This window comes from Orcinus orca, chromosome 4, assembly GCF_937001465.1.
Source record: "Orcinus orca chromosome 4, mOrcOrc1.1, whole genome shotgun sequence".
Lineage (NCBI taxonomy): Eukaryota > Metazoa > Chordata > Mammalia > Artiodactyla > Delphinidae > Orcinus > Orcinus orca.
In genome coordinates, this window is record NC_064562.1 from 6546635 (window position 1) to 6570337 (window position 23703).

Here is a 23703-nt window from a genome sequence, read left to right on the forward strand (position 1 = left end):
ATTTACATTTTTTCTTGATTCTATTTTGTTTTGTTTTGTTTTGTTTTGCGGTACGCGGGCCTCTCACTGTTGGGGCCTCTCCCGTTGCGGACCACAGGCTCCGGATGCGCAGGCTCAGCGGCCATGGCTCACAGGCCCAGCCGCTCCGCGGCATGTGGGATCTTCCCAGACCGGGGCACGAACCCGTGTCCCCTGAATTGGCAGGCGGACCCTCAACCACTGCGCCACCAGGGAAGCCCTCTTGATTCTATTTTTAATGATGCTAAGCTCATATTTGTTTTCTTACAAAAGTTTATTTACTTATTTTTCTGATATTCATCTATTTCTCCGTTTAGAGTCTTGGTGTATAATATGAAATATGTTTCCATTTTGTATCTTGAAGTCTTAACCTGTCAATTTCATTTCCACAGCTAAAGTATGAGCTTACTGAAGTAACAACACATTACAGATTTTCAGTATCTCCCATAAAATAACCAGCAGAACACTGGGAACTTCACAGTTAATGGAAATTGTTGCTTGGCTTAATATCTTCAAAAATAACTGCAATTGCTCTAATATCTTGACATCATTATTTTACAAAGGATTTTTCTTACAACAGTCTCCATGCTGATGTCTTTATAACACATTGAAATGAAATGTGCTTACTATTGATAGCAAATGTGATATAAAATGTATACAGAAAATACAATGTGTAATGTAATTTATAAATGAAAAAGTAGGCATTATATTAGCTGAGAATTTTCACAATATATTTTTTAGGAAAAAACCTAACTTTATAGTTGTAGTTCATTTCGACAGTTAAGCTGTGACAGAGTCTACAATATTTCTAAAGATTTTAAAATATATGTCTGAGAAGCATGGGGTTGGGGTCTCATTCCTTTTCCCGACAAGATGGAAAACAATCTCTTCCAGAGAGATGAGAGACTATCTTGTTTTTCAAAGACAGTGAAATGGCTTCAGTTTTTCAGCAATTTTAGTGTTTAGTAATCCTGTCAAGAACTTCATTTTTTACAAGATGTAAACTTTGTACCACAAATTAAGTGAATTTTGCACTATTCTGTTCTCAGTAAAGAATAATATGTTTTCATAATAGAACAGAAATCACTGACAAAAGGGAAAAGTAATCAAGTCCAGAGGGATAGGTAACAATTTTGGTGTCTGTGAAAGATGCATAAGAGGAGCCTTCAAATACGTGTGCGTGTGTGTGTGCAGCAGGAAGAGGGAGAAAACCATTCCAACAGCCCTCCCTGGGATTTCTGTATTTGACCTTGGACCTGCCTGTCCTTTCATCTGACTGATGGGAAGGAGGATGGAGTCTGGGGGAAGTGACCTGTGTCTATCCATGATGAGCAGGTGAGAACATGGGAAATAGAATTTAAGTGCTGAACACCTTTTAACTAATATTTGAAATTTGGTGTGAGGAGATACAATTTTAGGTTGTTACACTCTAATTTTGATCAAATCAAGTAATACAATCATCATCATGCTCTCTCTATAGATACTTTTTCCCAAATTGTAAATTCCCTGGCAAGTCCAGGTATTGAGGTAGTTGCTGGCAATCCAAAGAAAACAAAAATAAAAGCATTGCAGTTAAGGCATTCACATTCTATGGAAATGTGCAATAAACAGTCCTAAAATTATGTAACACTTTGTAGAATTTAAAGATTTTAAATAATCGCTGTTACAGATTTTTTTTAGTAATAAATAGATACATCTATTATTAATATATAGATTACCTGTAATGCAGGCTTTCTATGTGCCAGGAACTTTTTATGTATTAAATCACTTAACTCTCATGACAATCCAACAAGAAAGACCTTATAATTACCATTATTTTACAGATGAAGAACTAAGACACAGAGATTAAATAACTTGTTCAAAACTACAGAGCTAGAAAGGAGCACAGTGATTTTTACAGCCAGGCAACATCTCTTTTAGCCTTTATTCTCTACTTTTCTCATCTTCAGAACTGAGTTTAAAATCAACTTATACATGGATTCAGTAAATTTGTCCAAGGATTATTTGGAAAGTGAAAAACAAATATAATAATAAACTCCAGGCAATATCATTGCTTAAATTGCAGGTAGAGAAAAAAGAACTTGCAATGGGAGAGAGAGAAAAAGAAAAGGAGTATCTGAGAAATAGCAAGAAAACTATAAGTACTGAAGAGGAAGCTAACGGGAAAAGAACTTTTCAAGAAAGAGGGTGTGATGAAAGGTTAAATGTTTCAGAGTAAAAATAAGATAAGAAATGAAACCTGCTCATTAGATTCCTTAAGTTGGAGGTAACTGATGACAATAAAGGGAAATTTTAGTGAATAAATGGAAAAGTCCTATTACAATAGGTTAAAATGAGTAAAAACAAAATGACGATTTGGAAATATTAAATGTTTACTACCCTTTTAATAAGGATCAATATAAAAAAATAGAATTAATGAAAAAGAATAGATATTTAGAAATAAACATCAATGTATATTAAGAAATCATGGCCTCATCCGAGAATAATTTCAAGAAGGAAGTTAAGAAATTTTAGTTTGTTGATTTGTTTGCTTTGGTAGGATTCCTTTCTCAATACTTAATCAACCCATGGTGTTAGGAAAAGAAACCTGACACCTGCTGGCGTTAGGCAGCGAAAGGAAAGAAAACTTCTGGACTCACTTGGTGCTCTTGGAGACCAGTAAGAGATCACCTCTGCTGTGCCTGTTCTAGACACTGAGGACAAGATGAATGAGGTCGCCACCTGATGGTACCTATACCATCCTCCTGCCTATGAATGCAGATTCCAGGGCTGTGCTGACTCTGGACTCAGAGTGATTCTAGGGCAGTTAAAATCCACCAGGTCTTGTGGGGCCTGGAAGAAAGCAGAATCTCTGACTTTCTTTTTTTTTTTTTTTAACTTTTTTTCTCATTTAAGTAATAGATTCATAATTTTATTCCAACTAAACTATTTTGTGAAACAAACAACATGCTTGGTAATGCCACATGGCCAAAACATGCATGATATTTCTGTATTCTTATTATGTGCACAAGTTCTCACTTGTTTTTTCTAATTAATTTTTATCGGAGTATACTTGATTTATAATGTTGTGTTAGTTTCTGCTGTACAGCAAAGTGAATCAGTCATACATATACACATATCCGCTCTTTTTTAGATTCTGTTCCCATATAGGTCATTACAGAGTATTGAGTAGAGTTCCTCATGCTGTACAGCAGTTATTGTTGGTTACCTATTTTATATATAGCAGTGTGTATATGTCAATCCCAATCTCCCAATTTATCCCTCCCCCCTCCCCCGCTTTCCCCCTTGGTAACCATAAGTTTGTTTTCTACATCTGTGACTCTGTTTCTGTTTTGTAAATAGGTTCATGTGTACCCTTTTTTAGATTCCACATGTAAGTGATATCCTGTGAGATTTGTGTTTCTCATTCTGACTGTGACTTTCAAATGGTCAAACCTGTGTATTGGCAAGGCTTCTCCAAGACTCTACTGAACTGAGGATAATTACATTTTATATATCTGATAGTACCACCATCAGTTTTGAGTACACGATAAGTGCTCAAAAATATAGAGTTCATTAGTACATAGGGTTCTTGGTGTTATATACTCCATGGGTTTTAATAAATGTATAATGACATGTGTGTACCTGTATCTACAGAGTAGTTTCACTGCCCTAAAGATCCTCTGTGCTCTCTGCCTATTCATCTCTCCATCCTCCTTAACCCCTGACAAACACTGACCTTTTTACTGTCTCCATAGTTTTGCCTTTTCCAGACTGTCATAGATTTGGAATTGTATACAATATGTAGACTTCTCAGATTGGCTTCTGAGAAGTCAATGCATTTAAGATTCCTTTGTGTCATGGCATGTTAGCTCATTTCTTTTTATCACTGAATAACATTCCACTGTCTGCATGGACCACAGTTTATTTATCCACTTACCTACTGAAGGACATCTTTATTGCTTCCAAGTTTTGGCAATTTTGAGTAAAGCTGCTGTAAACATCCATGTTTAGGTATCTGTGTGGACTTACATTTTCAAATCCTTATCCTAAGGAGCATAATTACTGGATTGTATGTAAGATTATGTTTAGCTGTGTACAAAATCACCAAACTGTCTTCCAAAATGGCTGCACCAGTTTGCATTCTCATCGGCAATGGATGAGAGTTCCTGTTGCTCCAAATCCTCACCAGCACTTGGTGTTGTCAGTGTTTTGGACTCACCATTACAATAGGTGTGTAGTTGTGTCACGTTGTCTTACAGGGAATTTTTTAAATGAATGAGGGACTATATTTTACAAGAGACATTGGTTCCATAACCTTTCCCCCACTCTCTGCACACACACAATGTGATTTGGCTTAATTTAACATCTCCTTAAACGTTGTTGACTAGTTAAGTGAAAATGATTAAAAACACAATTAATTCAATTGACATGCTTACTGATTAATTTTGGGAATTACTCTTACTGGAAATAAAAGGAAAGTATTGTGAGTTAAATATTAATTCTCCAAACACTTTGTTCCTTATGATGTAACTTTTTTCAATTATATGCCACATGGTCATTGACAACTGCCTACATCTATACAAGCAGTATTAAAAAGGGGTTTGATTTTCTAGCTTGGCAAATGTGGTATTATAATTTAATAAAGGTGTTCTAGTAACCAGGTCACTTTGCTCTCTTTACCCTGAAAGAACATTAATTAAAATGCTTTTGAGAGACGAGATTAGGCATCCCATGCTCTGTTTTCAATTATATTCTTCAAAGGTGACACACTTTGGAGCAAGTAGGCAGCTTAGCTCTTACTATCCCCATCCTCTCTCATCACCCTCACAAACAGAATCACATATTATAAAGTAAAGATGCAGAGAATGCTGGCAGAAAACACAACAAAATAAAACAGAGCACAATACAATGATGATGGCTATCTAGAATGCTTGGGAACCTTAGTGAAAAATGTATATTTATCTTACCTGAAATAAATACAACTTGTAATAAAATTATCACAATTGCTCAAGTGTGTGATTTTAATGTTTAGTGAATTAACAGTCTTTTAAGTCATTATCTTTATAGTTAAAACCAAGAAAATACAGTACGCTTCATATGAAAAGGCATACCTCCTATAAAATACGTGAGAAGTAGCTAATGATGTCAAACAGTTTATGAAATAAGTTTTTCCTAATTAATTATTGTTTGTTTTCTGGCAACCTTTCTACAAATATTTTGTACACAATATGAAGGACTTTCATCTTTTCACATTTTTGCAATTGCTGTTAAAGTATGAGTGCATGTTGCCTTAAAAATTATACTACACAGTTCTTACAGGTCTCATTGTGGTAGTCTGTGTTTTATAGAAGTTTTTAATTTTGATTTATATTATCTGGATCTATAATATTTCAAGGAGTAAAGATATATAAAGGATATTCTTGAATTTTTAAAAAATTTGATGAAAGTAATTTAAAAAAGTAATCAGGTTACGAAAAAGTGTCTATCCCTTAATCAAGTAGAGTCAAAACTAAGACTTGGCGCGCGCGTGTGCGGGAGGGGGCGGGTGGGGAAGGATCGCCAGCGAGATCCCGAGTGCCCGCCCCCGCCCCCGCCCTGGCCCCCAGCTCCCACCGGGTCGGCCCGGCTCAGCCATGATCAAGGCGATCCTCGTCTTTAACAACCACGGGAAGCCGCGGCTCTCCAAGTTCTACCAGCCCTACAGTGAAGATACACAACAGCAAATCATCAGGGAGACATGCCATTTGGTATCTAAGAGAGATGAAAATGTTTGTAATTTCCTAGAAGGAGGATTATTAATTGGAGGATCTGACAACAAACTGATTTATAGACATTATGCAACATTATATTTTGTCTTCTGTGTGGATTCTTCAGAAAGTGAACTTGACATTTTAGATCTAATTCAAGTATTTGTGGAAACATTAGACAAGTGTTTTGAAAACGTCTGTGAACTGGATTTAATTTTCCATGTAGACAAGGTTCACAATATTCTTGCAGAAATGGTGATGGGGGGAATGGTATTGGAGACCAACATGAATGAGATTGTTACACAAATTGATGCACAAAATAAACTGGAGAAATCTGAGGCTGGCTTAGCGGGAGCTCCAGCCCATGCTGTATCAGCTGTAAAGAATATGAATCTTCCTGAGATCCCAAGAAATATTAACATTGGTGACATCAGTATAAAAGTGCCAAACCTGCCCTCTTTTAAATAAAAAAAAAAATTAAAGGCCACTCCCAGGTAAAATCCGGGGGAAAAGTCATCTAAGTTTACCATGCAGCTGTTTACCAAAAATAGAGGAGAGTCTTAACTTCTGCTCTTGGATTTAAGTCAAGGTACTGCATAGAAGTCATGTAAAATCAGTATGGAAGTTCATTGTTGCTTTTCTTGCTCAGTGATTTTGAAGAAATTGAGTAGTTACAGTGTGATTTTTTTCTTTATTCTCTAAACTGCATTCCCATGACCATCTAAGGCATGCCTCTATGTATTGGCTACCACAGTATTTTGAAAAGTGTTTGGGACATTTCTTTAAATTATGTATAACCCAAAATGTTCGTGTTTTGTATGGATCACAAATACAGCATTCCTTAATTCTTTGTTATTTGTCAGAATTGTTATTTAAAGAACGAAGTATGTATTGCATGAAAACATTATGACTTTTTCTCTTAGTTTAAATAAACTCCAAGGTAACTGGACTTCTAAAGCAAAAAAACAAAAAAAACAACAAAAAAAACCTAAGACTCATGTAACTCCATTAAGAGCAGGACTCTTTGTACTTCTGAACACTAAATAATCTTGTCCAATAATTTTATCACAGTACCCAATATGTGGTTTTCAATGAAAATTGTATTGTTTGCATTGACCTTACAGAAGGTATGCTATTCATATCTGTGAAGCCATAGGCATATAATGATTTTAATCCAATATATACACAGCAATTATTGTGTGCTGGCACTGTTCTAAGTATTTTACAGATAGCTCATTTAATCTTTAAAAGGATCCTGTGAAGTAAGTACAATTACTATACCATCTCCTTGAAACATAATAAGCCCAATAACAGGCTTGACATTTGACTTTACATGAAAGATTAAGAAAATTCTAACCCAACAATTGTAAGCGCATCATACTAGTTAACTCAGACATTTCTCATGAGGTACACAGGACTCACAAGTTGCATCTACTTGTCTCTTGAGAAGATAGAGAAGCTTTAAGTGTTCTTTCTTTTATGTTACTCTACAAATTTGTGTGAAATTCTGTCAAGAATTTACAGTTTTCTGAGGACTGCCTGCATACACATATTCATGTATATGAATACACATATTCAATAATAAATCATGTGTCTTTTCTCTGCTACACTGAGAGAGAGAGAGGTCTTTTGGTTGGTAGGATTTTTAATTTCCCCAACAATCATTAGGAATGCTGCATAACATTGATAGAAATGACTCTCCAAGCCTGTCTAAACAACATAACTTCAAAAATATGAATCAAATGGAGATATTAACAGGCAAACTTGATAAACCACAATGATAGAGAAACACTGTAATACTTCTAGATGGGAAATGTAGATCAAGCAGCCAGTAAGCATAGTGCCTTGGTGTGGAGCAAACCCAGAAATATACTCTTACAGGAATATAGTACCTTCTATAAGCATCAGGTTTAATGCTACATTTATATACAGTAGAAGGTTGAGGTTGAGTTACTTTCTTCCTGAAGTTTATAGTTTGGTGTTAAGTTTCCAAGTTATGAGCATAAGCATATGTCTTTTTCTGGTCACTGAATATCTTATTCAGTCAAGAGTTCATATATGTCTTGTCTCAGAATATCTCGGTTACTCTTTGTCTTATTTATCACAAAAAATACAAAAATGATAGTAAAAAACAGGATTTCTTCTATGGTTTCTACTTTATATATTTTCTATATAGCCTATTCATTATTTTCCATCAAGCAAACAAAAGAGATAATAGTCATGAATGGGCATCAACCCCCAGCTATGTCTTTATCCTGTTAAATTTAACATAAAGAAATATTCTTTCCAAAGTACACCTAATTCTAAGCAACAGTAAATATTCAAATACCATTATACACTAAACATCACAACAGTAACATTTATAGTATTGTTGTTCTTTTGTTTTATGATAAATACTTTCATACAGGCTCAACGCTGAAGTGGGTTAGTATATGTAACAATTAATAGCTTGGATTTGGGAAGAGATCTTTTGTATGTATTGCATGTGTGGGGGGCAATATCACTTTATTGGATTTTTTATCTTGATACAATGATCATGTACAAATAATTTATTTGAATAAATGTAACCCGTAAAAAACCATGTCCCTGGGGTAGTCACTATGTGTTGTCATTATTTCTTTTAAGAACAGCTGACCTTCAGGAGACATCGTCCAATGAGAATCCTTTGATATTTCACATTTCAATTGGTCATAGCATGGATGCTAGCGCTAACTGCCTCCTCATTGACCCCAAACCAACCAAATAAACACAAATGATTCTACCAATTTGTGTCTCTCTGTATAAAAGGATCATCCAATGCTCTCAAGAGTCCTGGTAGCAGCAGTTAAATAGTTCAGTCATAGTCAGAAGACTTCTTCAACTGGACTGCCATTCTCTACTATATAATGATTCTATGGAATATTTCCAAAGTGGACCCCTAGTTTTGTCTGAAATTGCAATAACATAAAATACTATATATTAAGAACATTTGGTCATATATTGCCTACATGCAACATCTATTGTTTTGTTTTCTGGAAGACTATAAATGTTATCTGTTCAATTCCTCAGTGGTACATATTCATCGAAATATGATACTATTTGACATTTTATTTTAATTTACACATAGTCACACACAATAAATAACAAATATTTATTTAGTCCTACACTTTCTTATGGGTATGCATCATGTTTAACAATAGCTCATCATGACCTTGACCAAAGATTTATAAGAGATAGCAAAGGCGGAGGACAAATGATATAAGGGATGTGAATAGGAGGACATGGGGTAATTAATACTGGAAAGTTTCTACATTAAGTATACACTGTGTGTGTCTTCTGTATTAGGTTTATGAGACAGTGAGTAAATAAATATAGGGGAAATGATAAATTAATCTTTTTTTAAAGATAGAGCAATTTCATTCTTTCATTATAGTTCTTTGGAGATATTTTCAACAAAACATAGTAAATATTCCACATATTAGAGAAAACAAACATTTCCTGATGTTAATAATAGAAAAAAATTTGAAAACAAGTTTTTCACCAACAAAAACTGAAAAACAGTCATATTTCTGACAGAAAATAGGTCAGATTTGATTCATGGGCAGTTGATGACTTCCTAGTTAGGTCAACGGCAAACATTTTCCATAAATTTATAGCTTAATTTTGTTCATTAAGGTGAAAATTATATTGAGAGTACATGATATGATAAAAGCATTTTATCCAAAATATGGTAGTGGCAAAGGTGTATTGAAATTAATAATAGTTCCCAATGCTTTTGAACATGTATAATAAATAAGGTAGCACTAGTAACAACTATAATTAATAGCCATTTAATCAGTCTTGATAAAATATATTTTGAAAGCCTCCCAGAAATTGAGAAAATGAATAGTCCTAGAGACTGAATAACAGGTACTTTGGTAAGTTGAGTGTTTTCCCCAGCCCTCTAAATTATTGGCTTTCAAAAAGAAAAAAAAAATGGAGAACTGATGCAGAACCTAATCAAATTGTCAGCTAATTACCAATTTAAAAATAATTTATAACACTGGATCACTGTGTGATTTTTAGCCCATAAACTGGAAGGAGTTCAAATAATCGATTGACCTGTTATGTCAGACAGAGTCCAGTCAAAAAGCAAAACCAAACTAGATATTTCAAACAGGAGACAATATAGGGAACTGGTTTCCCTGTTGTTAAAGCATTAGGTGAAAAATAAAAAACAAAAAAATCTTGAAGTAACTCGGAGACAACTGCAGGAAGTAGCTACACCCTCAAGAGTTGGGGGAATTAGCTTGTAAATGAGATGAATTTGAGGTAATTATGAGATGCTGGTAGAGGCCTCAGTGAGGGAAAAGAAAACATAGTCAGTTAAGAAGCTCTGTAGTCTAAGAAGAAAGGAACGGTTTGATGAATTGGCTTTGTGTCATTGGTGAATGCATGGAAGCTGAAGTCTGACTGTTAAGGGAGGGCATGTGTAAATGTGAAGTAAAGATGTTCCTGGTCAAAACATGACAGTGTGCATTTTTAAGGAGTATTAAGACACTGCTGACTTAAAAAGAGACTACAAAAATGTCTAGTTTGGTGGAAGAAGGAATGAAGATAGATTTATCACACATCTTTATATCCTAAGGCCCATTCCTTGAAAAGGGAAAAATATCAGCTAACTGTAATTGAATGTGGGGGTCTGGCTGCTCACTGCTCAAAAGCAATTAAAAAGGCAAGGCTGGTGAAAAGGAAAGTGTGCTTCATTTTGGAGGCAAGCAATGCAGTGGGGAGGACTCCTGTCCAAAGGCCAACTCACCCCCACTGAAAAGCAGTGGGTGAGAGATTTTATAGATGGAGGGATGGGGCTACATGCGGAAAGAGCACAGTCAGCTCTGATGGTCATCTTGAAATTGGTGCTGCAGCAGTCTGACCAGTGTCACCTTGTCATCTTGATGGTCTTAAGTACAGTTTAGTCTTTAGTTCCAGGGTTGGTTTGTTACCGTTTCTTTGAGGCCAGTTCTTGGCATTGTGGCAGCTTATGTCATGGCTACAGCCTGGTCATCATGTAGTTAAATTCTTTTACCTGGCGGGGGTTCCAGTATCTACAACACAGCTCACAGGATATGGCTCAGAATATTATCTGTAGCCCTTGAGGAGGAACTAAAAGTCCTTGACTTTGCTTAACGACTGAACTGTTATTATTATTTGGTCTCGTTTGACTGTTTTCCTTTGTTCTGCTTTTTCTCACTTCTCTTATTAAACTTATTCTTTGGCTAAAAGATTTCTACAGACAAAAGGCAGGCTGAGGACGTGGGGGACAAGGATCACAGGGTCCTGCTCCATTTCATAACTGCTGCAAATCAGAAGAATATGAGGACAAGGGATGTTGCCTTTCTCTGAAATGCAAAAGTTTTCTGTGAAATCCAGCTGACATCTTGATTTTTACCATATGCATGGATGTGTGTGTGTGTGTAAATAAAACAAAATCTGTGGTTATATTAATATGAATAAGAACAGTGGTGTAGAGATATATTCCTTTGATATAGTATTGACTTATGTTCACAAAAAGGCTATGGGTTGTTTTATCAAAGTCTAAGATAATGTTATGTAACGAAAAGTTGCTTTTTCATCAAATTGACTTTCTTAAGTTAATTTTGCTACAACCTAAAGGCATATGAGTTTTGAATACGTTTACATAAAAAAATTCATTAAAATGTGTGAAATTTCTAAAGTCAATAGAGAGATGCAAAATTCCCAATTTTCACCTTATGAATAAATAGCAGAAGAGAATGACTTAAGTATTTGTCCTTTCCATGAATTTTTTCAGATGAAAATGAATGACAAACCCCTTGTTTTTAAAGTCATTCATTTTCACAAGTGAGTTGTGGAATTACTTAATAAACACATTTTAAAACGATGTCTAGCTTTCTAGTTTCTGAGGAAAGACGAAAACCAAGATTTTGCCTTTACATACACTCCAAAATTCATATTTATTTAATTTCTTGGTTGAGTTACCGGTTATGAGCAATGGACATAAAAAACATCCTCTCTTTGAAGATAACATACGTTAATGTTCATATGCCTATATTTGTATGTTTGTGTATATAATACAAAATATAAAATGGTTTAGTGTTTTATAATTTAAAAATATAAAATGGTTTAGTGATATTGTATTCTCTCCAATTAAATTTATTTCTTCTTGGCTTCATAATTAAAATAATGACCATAGCTTATGTAATTTGTGTCTAAAGATTTTCACTTGTGATTTGAATGTCATTTAGGCCATATACTGATTTCTAGTATAGTTTGGTAAATAAGTTTGGAATAAACAAAGACATTATTAGGTGTTTCCAATGGAAAATTACTCATTATTTATAGCATGACTTTCTGGGTTATATGACTTTAGCCTTTCATTGCCTTTGAAATATTTTACTACCTAGTAAATTGCAGATAACTGATACCAATGGAAAATAATTCTTGCCTATGGACTTGCAAATGAATTTTGTCTGGAAAAGATTCAATTGATTTCTATTCCCTTTTAGGTGGAAAAGGACAGGTTTACGTCTATTCGTAATTTCATTTCCACAATTGTTTACAGCATATAAATGTATGGCTCTTTGACGTCTTTGAACTGATTATAAATCTGCCTAGTTCCCTCTTAAATAATGAGTTAATTAAATATCTAACATGTTAAATTTATATTTGTAAGAAATTCATGATTTTACCTTGAAAAAGTATCCTTTAACATTCTAGATATCTGATTCATTTTTCTTAGAAGAAAAAAAAGGATTAATACAAGCTCAAAGTTCTTGTGATTGTTTAAGATATAAGTGATTATATATCACTTATATAATACATAAGTGACTATATATAGGCAAATTTAAATATACTTCCTGCAATATAAACAAAGAATGTAACAAGAAAAGATATTGTAAATAGAAAACTTATAGAACACCTTTCAGTTTTAATTTTTCGATTCTTTATTACTACACAAAATAAGCTTTAAAAAAAATAGAACTCACTAACTGAATTAACTCGACCTTTCTAAAGTAAACCTCCTATACTTATTCTACCAGTTTACTCTAAATAAATAGTTCTTTTATTGTTTTTAATCATTAAAACATCCTTTTAAGGAGAAAATAATATAATTTTTTATTTTGGTATACTGAAATAATGCAAAAATATCATGTCTATTATTTCCTAAAGACACGAAATTTTGATTGGTTAGATTCAAAAGAATTTCCAATTACTATGCACTTCTAACAAGGTCCTTTAGACTTTACTGCACCTTCTAGTGAATTAAGAAAAGCACTCAGCTAGGTGGACAAAACTCTGGATACCAAACTTAGCAAGCAAATATTGCCTTTGTGGAAAGAGGAAAAAGCTGGTGAATACAACACTTCATAGACAGAAGAAAGCTCTTCTTGGTGAATATACCCCACCTAGGGTGCCTGGCTTGAAAAGTGAGATGTAGTTTTAATTTCAGCCTCACTCATTGCCTTGGCCCAGTGCCTTTATGCCCTGGACAGCTGATGGCAACCTCGCCTCTATCGTTTTGTACTGGGCATCATTTTTGTATTTCACTTTGAGTAAGTTAAGCATTCTATTATAAATTCTAACAAAGCCCTTTTTCATGAACAAGCCTCTATTTTTTTACACCATTATATGCATTACATTATTATAGTGTTTCATATATCATGTAAAGAGATCAGACAATAATATTTAAAATAATGATAAAAGTACCATGAAAATACTACTATTAATAGATATCTTCTTAGAGAAAAAAATATCTGATAGACAAGAAAACAAAAGACATAGTTAAAAGCAAATGGTATCATTATTTAGTCAATAACAACTCTACATAAGAGCAGGCTCTTTTCATATTTTTCATTTTTCTCATTCATAGCATACATTTTATACCAACTTTCTGGAGCTACTACCCCTGATACCACTGACTGATTCCTGTTCTTACCGGGCCTTGGCACCCCAAAGAACAGACAGGATTTGGGCTGATACCCAATACTTGATTCAGGACCAGGTCTCTAGCACAGTTCTATCTTTTTGGAATTCAGCGAGGTTGAGAGACTAAATAAAAAGTTATGTGAGGTATGACCTGAATTTCTATCTTATGTTGATGAACTTTCAATTCATCCTTTTATTTTTTACATCTTTATTGGAGTATAATTGCTTTATAATGTTGTGTTAGTTGCTGCTGTATAACAAAGTGAATCAGCTATATGTATACATATATCCCCATATGACCTCCCTCTTGTGTCTCCCTCCCACCCTCCCTATCCTACCCCTCTAGGGGGTTACAAAGCACCAAGCTGATGTCTCTGTGCTATGCAGCTGCTTCCCACTAACTATTTTACATTCGCTAGTGTATATATGTCAATGCTATTCTCTCACTTCATCTTAGCTTACCCTCCCCTCCCCGTGTCCTCAAGTCATTCTCTATGTTTCTGTCTTTATTCCTGTCCTGCCCTTAGGTGTATTAGAACCATATTTTTTTAGATCCCATTTATATGTGTTAGCATATAGTATTTGATTTTTCTTTCTGACTTACTTCACTCTGTATGACAGACTCTAGGTCCATCCACCTCATTACAAATAGTTCAATTTCATTTCTTTTTATGGCTGAGTAATATTCCATTGTATATATGTGCCACATCTTCTTTATCCATTCATCTGTCGATGGACACTTATGTCGCTTCCATGTCCTGGCTACTGTAAATAGTGCTGAAATGAAAAGTGTGGTACATGTCACTTTTTGAATTATGGTTTTCTCAGGGTATATGCCCAGTAGTGGGATTCCTGGGTCATATGGTATTTCTATTTTTAGTTTTTTAAGGAACCTCCATACTGTTCTCCATAGTGGCTGTATCAATTTACATTCCCACCAATAGTGCAACAGGGTTCCCTTTTCTCCACTATGTCTTGATTACTGTAGCTTTGTAGTATAGTCTGAAGTCCGGAAGCCTGATTCCTCCAGCTCCATTTTTCTTTCTCAAGATTGCTTTGGCTCTTTGGGGTCTTTTGTGTTTCCATACAAATTATGAAATTTTTTGTTCTAGTTCTGTGAAAAATTCCATTGGTAGTTTGATAAGGATTGCATTGAATCTGTGGATTGCTTTGGGTAGTATAGTCATTTTCACAATGTTGATTCTTCCAAACCAAGAACATGGTATATCTGTTCATATGTTTGTATCGGATTTGATTTCTTTCAACAGTGTCTTATAGTTTTCTGCATACAGGTCTTTTGTCTCCTTAGGTAGGTTTATTCCTAGGTATTTTATTCTTTTTGTTGCAATGGTAAATGGGAGTGTTTCCTTATTTTCTCCTTCATATTTTTCATCGTTTGTGTGTAGGAATATGAGACATTTCTGTGCATTAGTATTGTATCCTGCTACTTTACCAAATTCATTGATTAGCTCTAGTAGTTTTCTGGTAGCATGCTTAGGATTCTCTAGGTATAGTATCATGTCACCTGCAAACAGTGACAGTTTTACTTCTTCTTTTCTGATTTGGATTCTGTTAATTTATTTTTCTTCTCTGATTGCCATGGCTATAACCTCCAAAACAATGTTGAATAATAGTGGTGAGAGTGGGCACCCCTGTCTCATTCGTGATCTTAGAGGAAATGGTTTCATTTTTTTCACCATTGAGAATGATGTTGGCTGTGGGTTTGTCATATATGGCCTTTATTATGTTGAGGTAGGTTCCCTCTGTGCCCACTTTCTGGAGAGTTTTTATCATAAATGGGTGTTGAAGTTTGTCAAAAGCTTTTTCTGCATCTATTGAGATTATCATATGGTTTTTAACCTTCAGTTTGTTAATATGGTGTATCACATTGATTGATTCGCGTTTACTGAAGAATCCTTGCATTCCTGGAATAAACCCCACTTGATCATGGTGTATGATCCATTTAATGTGCTGCTGGATTCTGTTTCCTAGTATTCTGTTGAGGATTTTTGTATCTATGTTCATCAGTGATATTGGTCTGTAGTTTTCTTTCTTTGTGACATCCTTGTCTGGTTTTGGTATCCGAGTGATGGTGGCCTCGTAGAATGAGTTTGGGAGTGTTCCTCCCTCTGTTATATTTTGCAAGAGTTTGAGAAGGATAGGTGTTATCTCTTCTCTAATGTTTGACAGAATTTACCTATGAAGTCATCTGGTCCTTGGTTTTGTTTGTTGGAAGATTTTTAATCACAGTTTCAATTTCAGTGCTTGTGATTGGTCTGTTCATATTTTCTCTTTCTTCCTGGTTCAGGCTTGGAAGGTTGTACTTTTCTAAAAATGTGTCCTTTTCTTACAGGTTGTCCATTTTATTGCTATATAGTTGCTTGTAGTAGTCTCTCATGATCCTTTGTATTTCTGGAGCATCAGTTATTACTTCTCCTTTTTCATTTCATATTCTGTTGATTTGAGTCTTCTCCCTTCAAATAATCCTTAAATGATTTTTCCCAGACTTGCTCTCAGGGAAGCAAAGAAATATTTGACACTTGATTTGTGGAAATACAACAATCATTTTAAAAGTCCAAGGAGGTACAGCTTTTTAAATAGACCAAGGAAGATGGGAAAAGTGTATCACAGGAGGAAAAACAAACAAACAGAAAATATGGAGGAGGGAAATGAGGGAGATTATACTGCACTGAGGAATAAACATTTCACAAATAACTTTTTCTTCTTTCTTTGTTTATTGCAAGGAATTGTCAAAGAGTAATTTGAGAGAATTAGTAATCACAAATTATTTTAAGTAATAGATTTTAAAAAATCAATCTATAGCAGGTTTGGACAAATTTTCCTCTAAAGGGCCACAGAGTAAATATGTTAGGCTTTCTGGTCCATCCCCTCTCTGTCACAGTGTTATATAGCAATGGGTTATACTGTAAAGGCAGACACAAGCATACGTGAACAAGTGGTCGTGGCTATGTTCCTATAAAATTTTGTTTAAAAAAGCAGGCTTTGGGCCATAATTTTTTGGCCACTGATCTATAAAATAATGGTATAGCATAGATAGATATCAGTATAAAATGCATTAACATCACGAGTGTTTTTTTGTTGCTGTTCTTAACATTTAAATATACGTATGATATCACTTACACGTGGAATCTAAAATATGTCACAAATGAACCTTTTTATGAAACAGAAACAGACTCACAGACATAGAGAACAAACTTATGGTTACCAAAGGGGAAAGGGGGTGGGGTAGGGATAAATTAGGAGTTTGTGATTAGCAGATACAAACTACTATACCTAAACTAGATAAACAGCAAGTTCCTACTGTATAGCACAGGGAATTAATTCAATACCCTATAATAAACCATAATGGGAAAGAATATGTATATAGACATGCATAATACATGTATATATGCATCTATATATATATAACTGAATCACTTTCCTGTATAACAGAAAATAACACAACATTGTAAACCAACTATACTTCAATTTAAAAACAAAAAAAAGGTTTAAGTATAGACTTCTTGGGAATCAGAGAAAAAACGTGGGTATAGCCATATTCAATTATGAATTTAAAAGTAGCAATTTTTTGTTATCTCAATTTAAGAGATCCTCTAATGTTTGTCATATAAATGTATTTCAAATAATATGTGAGAAATTAACATTTTATGTAAATTCTAGGCATAGTGTCAGAATGGAGGAAGGCTTCTGTATCACATACATCCCAGCAAAGTCACTGATTTTTCTCTACTGTCATAAAAGAGTTGACTAGACCTTGGACTTCTATTGATATAACCTCTTGGTTGTTTCAGGTGAAAACATTTTGTCAAATACAATCAGGGTAAATTTGGTGTTGTATTAATTGCTGAACATAAGACAGAGCTATCATTTACCTAGTGAGCATGGTCAGGAATGCTAGACACACAGGCAATTCGACCCCAAAGAGTATTTTTGGTACAGCTTAAACTTGCTTTTTAGTTATACTGAATGAGGAAATGGGACTCTCAGAAGCAGTAGTTCTTCACCTGTGTTTCACATTACAGTCATTTGAGGAGCATTAACACAACTGATGCCTGGGCCTCATTATGAGAAGTTCTGATTTAATTGATTGGTGGTGAGGTGTGGGCATCAGTGTTTTTTAAAAGCACATTGGGTGATTCACATGTGCAGCCAAGGTGGTGAGCCACTGTTTCCGAGCTTAAATAAATTAAAATCACATCCCTATTAGGGGAAAAACTGAAACTTGACACTAGTTCGGGTGCTAAATTTAGACCATAATCTCACAGTTGCTTCTTCATGCACATAGGCCTATTAGATTATGCAATGGAACAATGCCTCGAGCATTTAGGACTCATAAGTTGTTTCTATTGCAGTAATTGTAAATCTGAATTAAATTAGTGGAGCTGAAGAAAAATACACTTTTATCAATGAATTGCATTCCAAGTCTCATCCACTTTTAATGCCCAGTTTAAGGGCAACCTAGGCAGTGTCCCCAGTCCTTCAAGAAGAATTATAGAAGCCCTAGCTGGAGCCTATTTTTATTTCTCCCTTTAGACATCTGTAGTGCTTTATCTGAATCATATTTATTTTCTCTTTCTTTCTCTCAATTTACCTTTTATTTTTTAGCCATGCCTTTTTTCCCCTTCTTTTGGACTATGATATGCTGAGGGTAAGGACCATTTATGATTCATTTCCGTATCATCTATAGATTCTTGAATTAGATTTATACATAATAAAATTTCAATTATTTGTCATAAAATAAATCAAATACTACTATGTAAATGTTGCACCTTTTTCTATTCTCCTACTATATGCGTATCATTTATAAGATTTATATATGTATAATTGGGGAGTGTGGTGTGGGGTAAGAAGACATGATAACGGTATTGCTAGCATATAAATTATGTTAACTTAATCTTATGTAAATGGATTTAAAAAATATGATATTCTTTTTTAAAACTGATTGGATTAGTCCACTTATATTCATTATTGATATGTCTGAAGGTGTCACTTGGAAATTAATATGTTGAAATCCTAATGTCCCATGTGATGGTATTAGGAGGTGGGGCATTTGGGAAGTATTAGGTCATGAGGGCGGAATCCTCATAAATGGGATTAGTACTCTTATAAAAGAGGCCCCAGAGAGCTCCCTGATGCTGTCTGGCACGTGAGGACATAGTGAAAAGACAGCTGTTTATGACCAGGAAGCCCTCACCAAACATTGAACTTGCTGATGCCCACATCTTGAAATTTCCAGCTTCTAGAACGTAGGAAATAAATGTTTGTTGATTATAAGCCTCTAAGTCTGTGATATTTTGTTACAGCAGCTTGAATGGACTAAGAAAATAAGAATAATTGATATCTTTGGAGTTATTTCTATAACTTTTCTTTGTGCTCCCTATTGTCTTTTATGGTATGTTTTCTTTTTGGATATATTGTGTTTATTTGTTCTGTTTTTATTTCATTGTTTTCCTGTTACAGACTTCGAATTTATATACTTTTTTCCCTTATTTTAGTGTTTGCCCTGGGTACCTTATCATACATGTTTACTGTAGAAATATTTTTTATCCTTTTCTGTGTCTGAGAAATTTCAAATTCTTTTCATTAATGGCCCAAATCTTTTATGGCATTATGCTTTTCACTCACTTTATCAGTCTTAAGGAGGTAAGGAGATAAATGCTTAATCTCAGTTGGCTTTCTTTCATCCTGGCTTCTTAATGTCTGTTGTATTTCTCTATCCCTACTAACAGTAGGTAACTTAACTCAGAACTCCTTTATCATTCATCTGAATCTTGCATTCCTTTCCTAACTGCCTAACTTTTAACTTTCTTTGCTTTCAACCTTGTCAACTTCAATCTAATTACTGTTAAAGTAACCTATAAATTAATATTTTCAGATGTCTTTTCTGCTTTAAACCTTTAAATGGCTCACCATTTCTTTCTATATTAAGTCCAAACAGAAACATGTGACACAGTCCTTCGGACAAGCCGCTAACTCTTCATTTCTAGTGTAGTTACTCTGGATACTTTGAAATTTCTGAGAGCTGACTTTTCATTGGCTGCTCTACTTCTTTTAGCAAAGATTTCATACTGTCTATTCAGCAGGGTCACGGTACAAAAAGCATACTGAAGCTGCATAGTAAGCATTATGTTTTACTCAAATTGTTTAAATGTCCATACACATATTAAATTATTAAAAATTAGGCACTATAACATTCTGGGAACTGCTTAATGATATTCAGCATAGCACTTAATTTTCCTAGAACAGTTTGTTTATGTTAATTTGGTTTTAATCAGGTAAAATGCTACTTTCTACCACACTGGCACTATTAGCTATTCTAGCAGGAAAATGACACGTGTTTTCCAAAATTAGAAACTGAAGTAAATATTCAGCCAAACAACCGATCCATTCTGATGATTATATTTCAATTATAAAGTACATGGAGCACTATTAGAAAAATTGGACTTTAAATCAAAAGGTGGACTCTATATGCTGTTTTATATGTACTGTGTTTATTAAATAGTTTCAAATACATTTTTTAATGAATGCAGCACTCTCAAGAACAGGAAATTACTTTTCTCATAAGTAGCAAAGCCTATTTGTTGCTTTACTAATATGGTATTTTTGAAGGTTTTTCTATTGGAAATACTTCAGTTATAAGCTTCCAGGAATATTATAGTTAAATTAAAAATATAAAAGCAGTGCAAAACATGTTAAGCTGAGATTTGAATTTCATTTTGACTCTTGATGGTTATGCCTATTATATATTATCAGTCAATAAACCCTCCAAGCAAAAGATTTTACATTATGCAAAGCATAATCTCATCATCAAATAAAAGCTCAAACTCATATATCCCTCACTGTGTATATTTTTAAATGCCATATATATGTATATATGCACATATATAAATCTATATGATAATAAAACTACATAATGGGATAGATGCTAGTATTATTTTCCTCTTTTAGATCAGGAAACCATGGTACATGGAAGTTAACTAATTTCATCAGAGTGACAGATTTAAGAAATGGTAGAGCTGGAATTTGAATTTCAGGTAGTTGGCTAAAAGTCTGCCACTTTATAGTCTGCCCAGTGATAGTGATCAACCTTAGATAATTATAATTAACAAACTTGACTACAGCCTCCTGTTTCACAAATAACTTTTCTAGTCTATGAAATATGGTAACATCTAAAAAATGGAAAAGAAAAATAGTCTTAAAATCAAAACTTTATCAACCCAAAAACTAATAGAGATATTTTGCTAGTTAGAATTTTGTCAAGGGTTAAAAATTTTTAAAAAGATGGTCATAATAATTTAAAAAGTACTTAGCATTCATGGGAATACAGCAATTGAAGGCATTTTTAAAAGGTACTGTTAGTCTGCACCAGTGGTCTCACATTATAGCTCAATTGCAAATTCTCAGCCCCAATCAGTACTTAATGAATCAGAAACTCTAGGTGTATGACCAAAGCATTTGTGCTTTAACAAGCACTTCAGGTGATTCAGATGAACACTCAAGTTTGGCAACTTGTGTTCAAGTGTTGTGTTGTGTTGTTTTACACACAACAATATGATTCAGTGATGGGGCCCATTCAGAAACATAAAAAACACACAAAGTTTAAGTAGTTTAGAGATGAGCAGAGTCTCATTTTTAGCATGGCCTGGCATGCCAAATGAACGGGTGTTTGTTTTAATAATCTGAGTTAATAAAAAAAATTGTAAGAATTTGAACTTCTAAACTGTGTGAAGTGGAAAGAAAAGTGTAAATTGTGGAGTTGAGAAGGGGAGTGGAATTTAGACAGACCAGAGACAAAAGGGAAATTATGATGGGCTATGAAGGCATTATAGGAAAATCTAATGGAAGTTCAAAAGATGAACGCTAAATTAGCTTAGATACTGAGACCATATATTCAATTACCAAAAGCCAAGGCGCCCAAGTTAAGAACCTAACTCCAATGTATAAATACTCCTTGTGAATGTGTTAGTGAATCACTGGCTCTTTCTGGGCCTTAGTGTTCTTATTTAATACAGTGATATCAAAACCTAATTCACACATTTTGAAAAGATTAAGTTATATGTGAAGAGCTCACCATAGTTTATGGCACATAACTAAACCCATCCTCCATTAGATTCTCCTTTTAATGTAAACAGAACCCATCCCTCATAGTGATGAGTGAGGCATTAGAAATCAAGTAACGATATTTATACTCTACTTACAAATGTTTGGGGTTAGATATTAGTGATATCAATTTAGTTTGAAGATATTATTTTAAAATGTTCTGATGTTTCCAAATGTAAAATACATGAAAAAATATAAAAGCTTTTTTGCCTGAACTCTTTTGATAGTGGAAGCAAAGAGATATTTGACTCAAATTGCTTTACTGTCTAACCTTATTCTCCACTTGCCATCTGTTCACAGTCTATACTTTAGTAGAATGTATGGCTTGCCTGATTCCAAAATGGAAATGTAGAAGCAAGACCTAATGTATACATGAATGACAACAACTAATGTAATTGAATATTCACTGTATTATAGGATCCAAAGCTGAGTATTAACACATTTAATCCCTGCAACTCTATTAGGAGATAACTTTTATGTCTTTTTCATGGGCGGGTAAACTATGGCAATAGGGAGTTAAGTCTCCAAAAAAGATACAGTCAGTGAGTATTGGAGCTGGGTTATAAAATCAGGCAGTTAATCTCCAGAATCTATGTATTTAACCACTGTGCCATGATTCAAGACACTTGAAATAAGGATGTTTACAAAGTTATATTGATTCATACCCATAATAGCAATGCAAGTATTGATATAACATTCAGGACATCTGTTCAAATTTAGATTTACATATCATACAGATGTAGTACAGAATGCTAGAGGCAGGCTAAGATTAGACTTGGCTAACTGATTATTGAAATAGTGATGCCTCATCTTAAAGAGTTAATCATACGTTTTATTTTATCACTGAAAATAAAAATCCCTTTCCCATTTTCATTCCGACTGTTTGTTTCTGAGCTTTAATTTTTAGATGTAATCTCTGAGGAGCTGAAAATGGTTGACCATTAACCATTTACTTATTTTTAAGTAAGTGGTTCACAAGAAAATTTATGTTATAAATCTTGCCTCTCTCTAATGGTTAATTTCATCAAATGGGTTAAATATAGTAAATAATACACAAAACGAGTCCAAATGGAGAGATGCACCTCTTAAAGAAGAGGCTGAAAGGAACATTTCCATAGTGACTTTTATCTCCTCTTTTATAATGTAGGCACTAGACCAACACCCACAATCAGCGTCTTTCCTACATTGCCTGGCCAATTTTTACCTTTCAATATTTATGTCAAAGGACATTTCAGAGCCTTCATGTAGACTAAATTTAAATTGTAAAAGAATCTTATAAAAGCAAATGTTTCTCAAGCTGGCAGATGGAAATGAATATACAAAGATCATCTTTTTTTTCTTTTTTTTTTTCTCAATTGGGACAGAATTGCCCTCATTTCTTTACCTCTCAAGTAATGCTAACTTTTAGTGTAGATTTTGTTGCATTAAAACTTTGATAAATTAGCACTTTTAAGTGACTGAAATAGTAAATGGAAATTTAAAGTTCATTTCTAGTAAGTTTCAGTCATATTTTAAATCAGAAAATGCCATGAAAAATACTAGTCTTTAAAAATGTGAGCAATAAACTGAGTAAGCATGACTGTAAAGGGCTATTCTTCAGGTAGAATGAATATCTTTAATATAAACAACTATTTTATTTAATTTTCATGAGATCCCAAACAATCCCCCCCAAAATAAATCAGTGACTATTGTGAAATATATTGTGGTATATATTTAAGTAGTTGATAAGTTTATCAAAGTTTATATGAATACATTGTTTAGTTTCTTTTGATAGGAGTTTGGAAATACTGAAAAACATTAGAAAATAAAGATAAATGACAGTGGATATGTTTCATTAAGCAGCTGCAGGGATTGGTATTAGGTGTGAAAAATGATACGCCTGTACTATTACGGAGATGAAAAATTTTAAAAA

General features: G+C 34.0%; 2 protein-coding genes across 5 annotated transcripts in view; one reads left to right on the forward strand and one right to left on the reverse strand.

Moving 5' to 3' along the window:
* FSTL5 (follistatin like 5) overlaps positions 1 to 23703 on the reverse strand; it is a 680376-nt gene that overhangs the window by 329211 nt on the left and 327462 nt on the right. The gene's annotated exons all lie outside the window — the stretch shown is intronic.
* LOC101274494 (AP-3 complex subunit sigma-1-like) lies at positions 5593 to 6215 on the forward strand. The gene has a single exon (XM_033421513.2). It carries the CDS (start codon positions 5634 to 5636, stop codon positions 6213 to 6215), a length of 582 nt encoding a protein of 193 aa, XP_033277404.1. The 5' UTR covers positions 5593 to 5633.

Excerpts from the sequence above, each read along its gene's own strand:
- LOC101274494 (XM_033421513.2), top strand. The coding sequence starts at position 5,634 with ATGATCAAGGCGATCCTCGTCTTTAACAACCACGGGAAGCCGCGGCTC.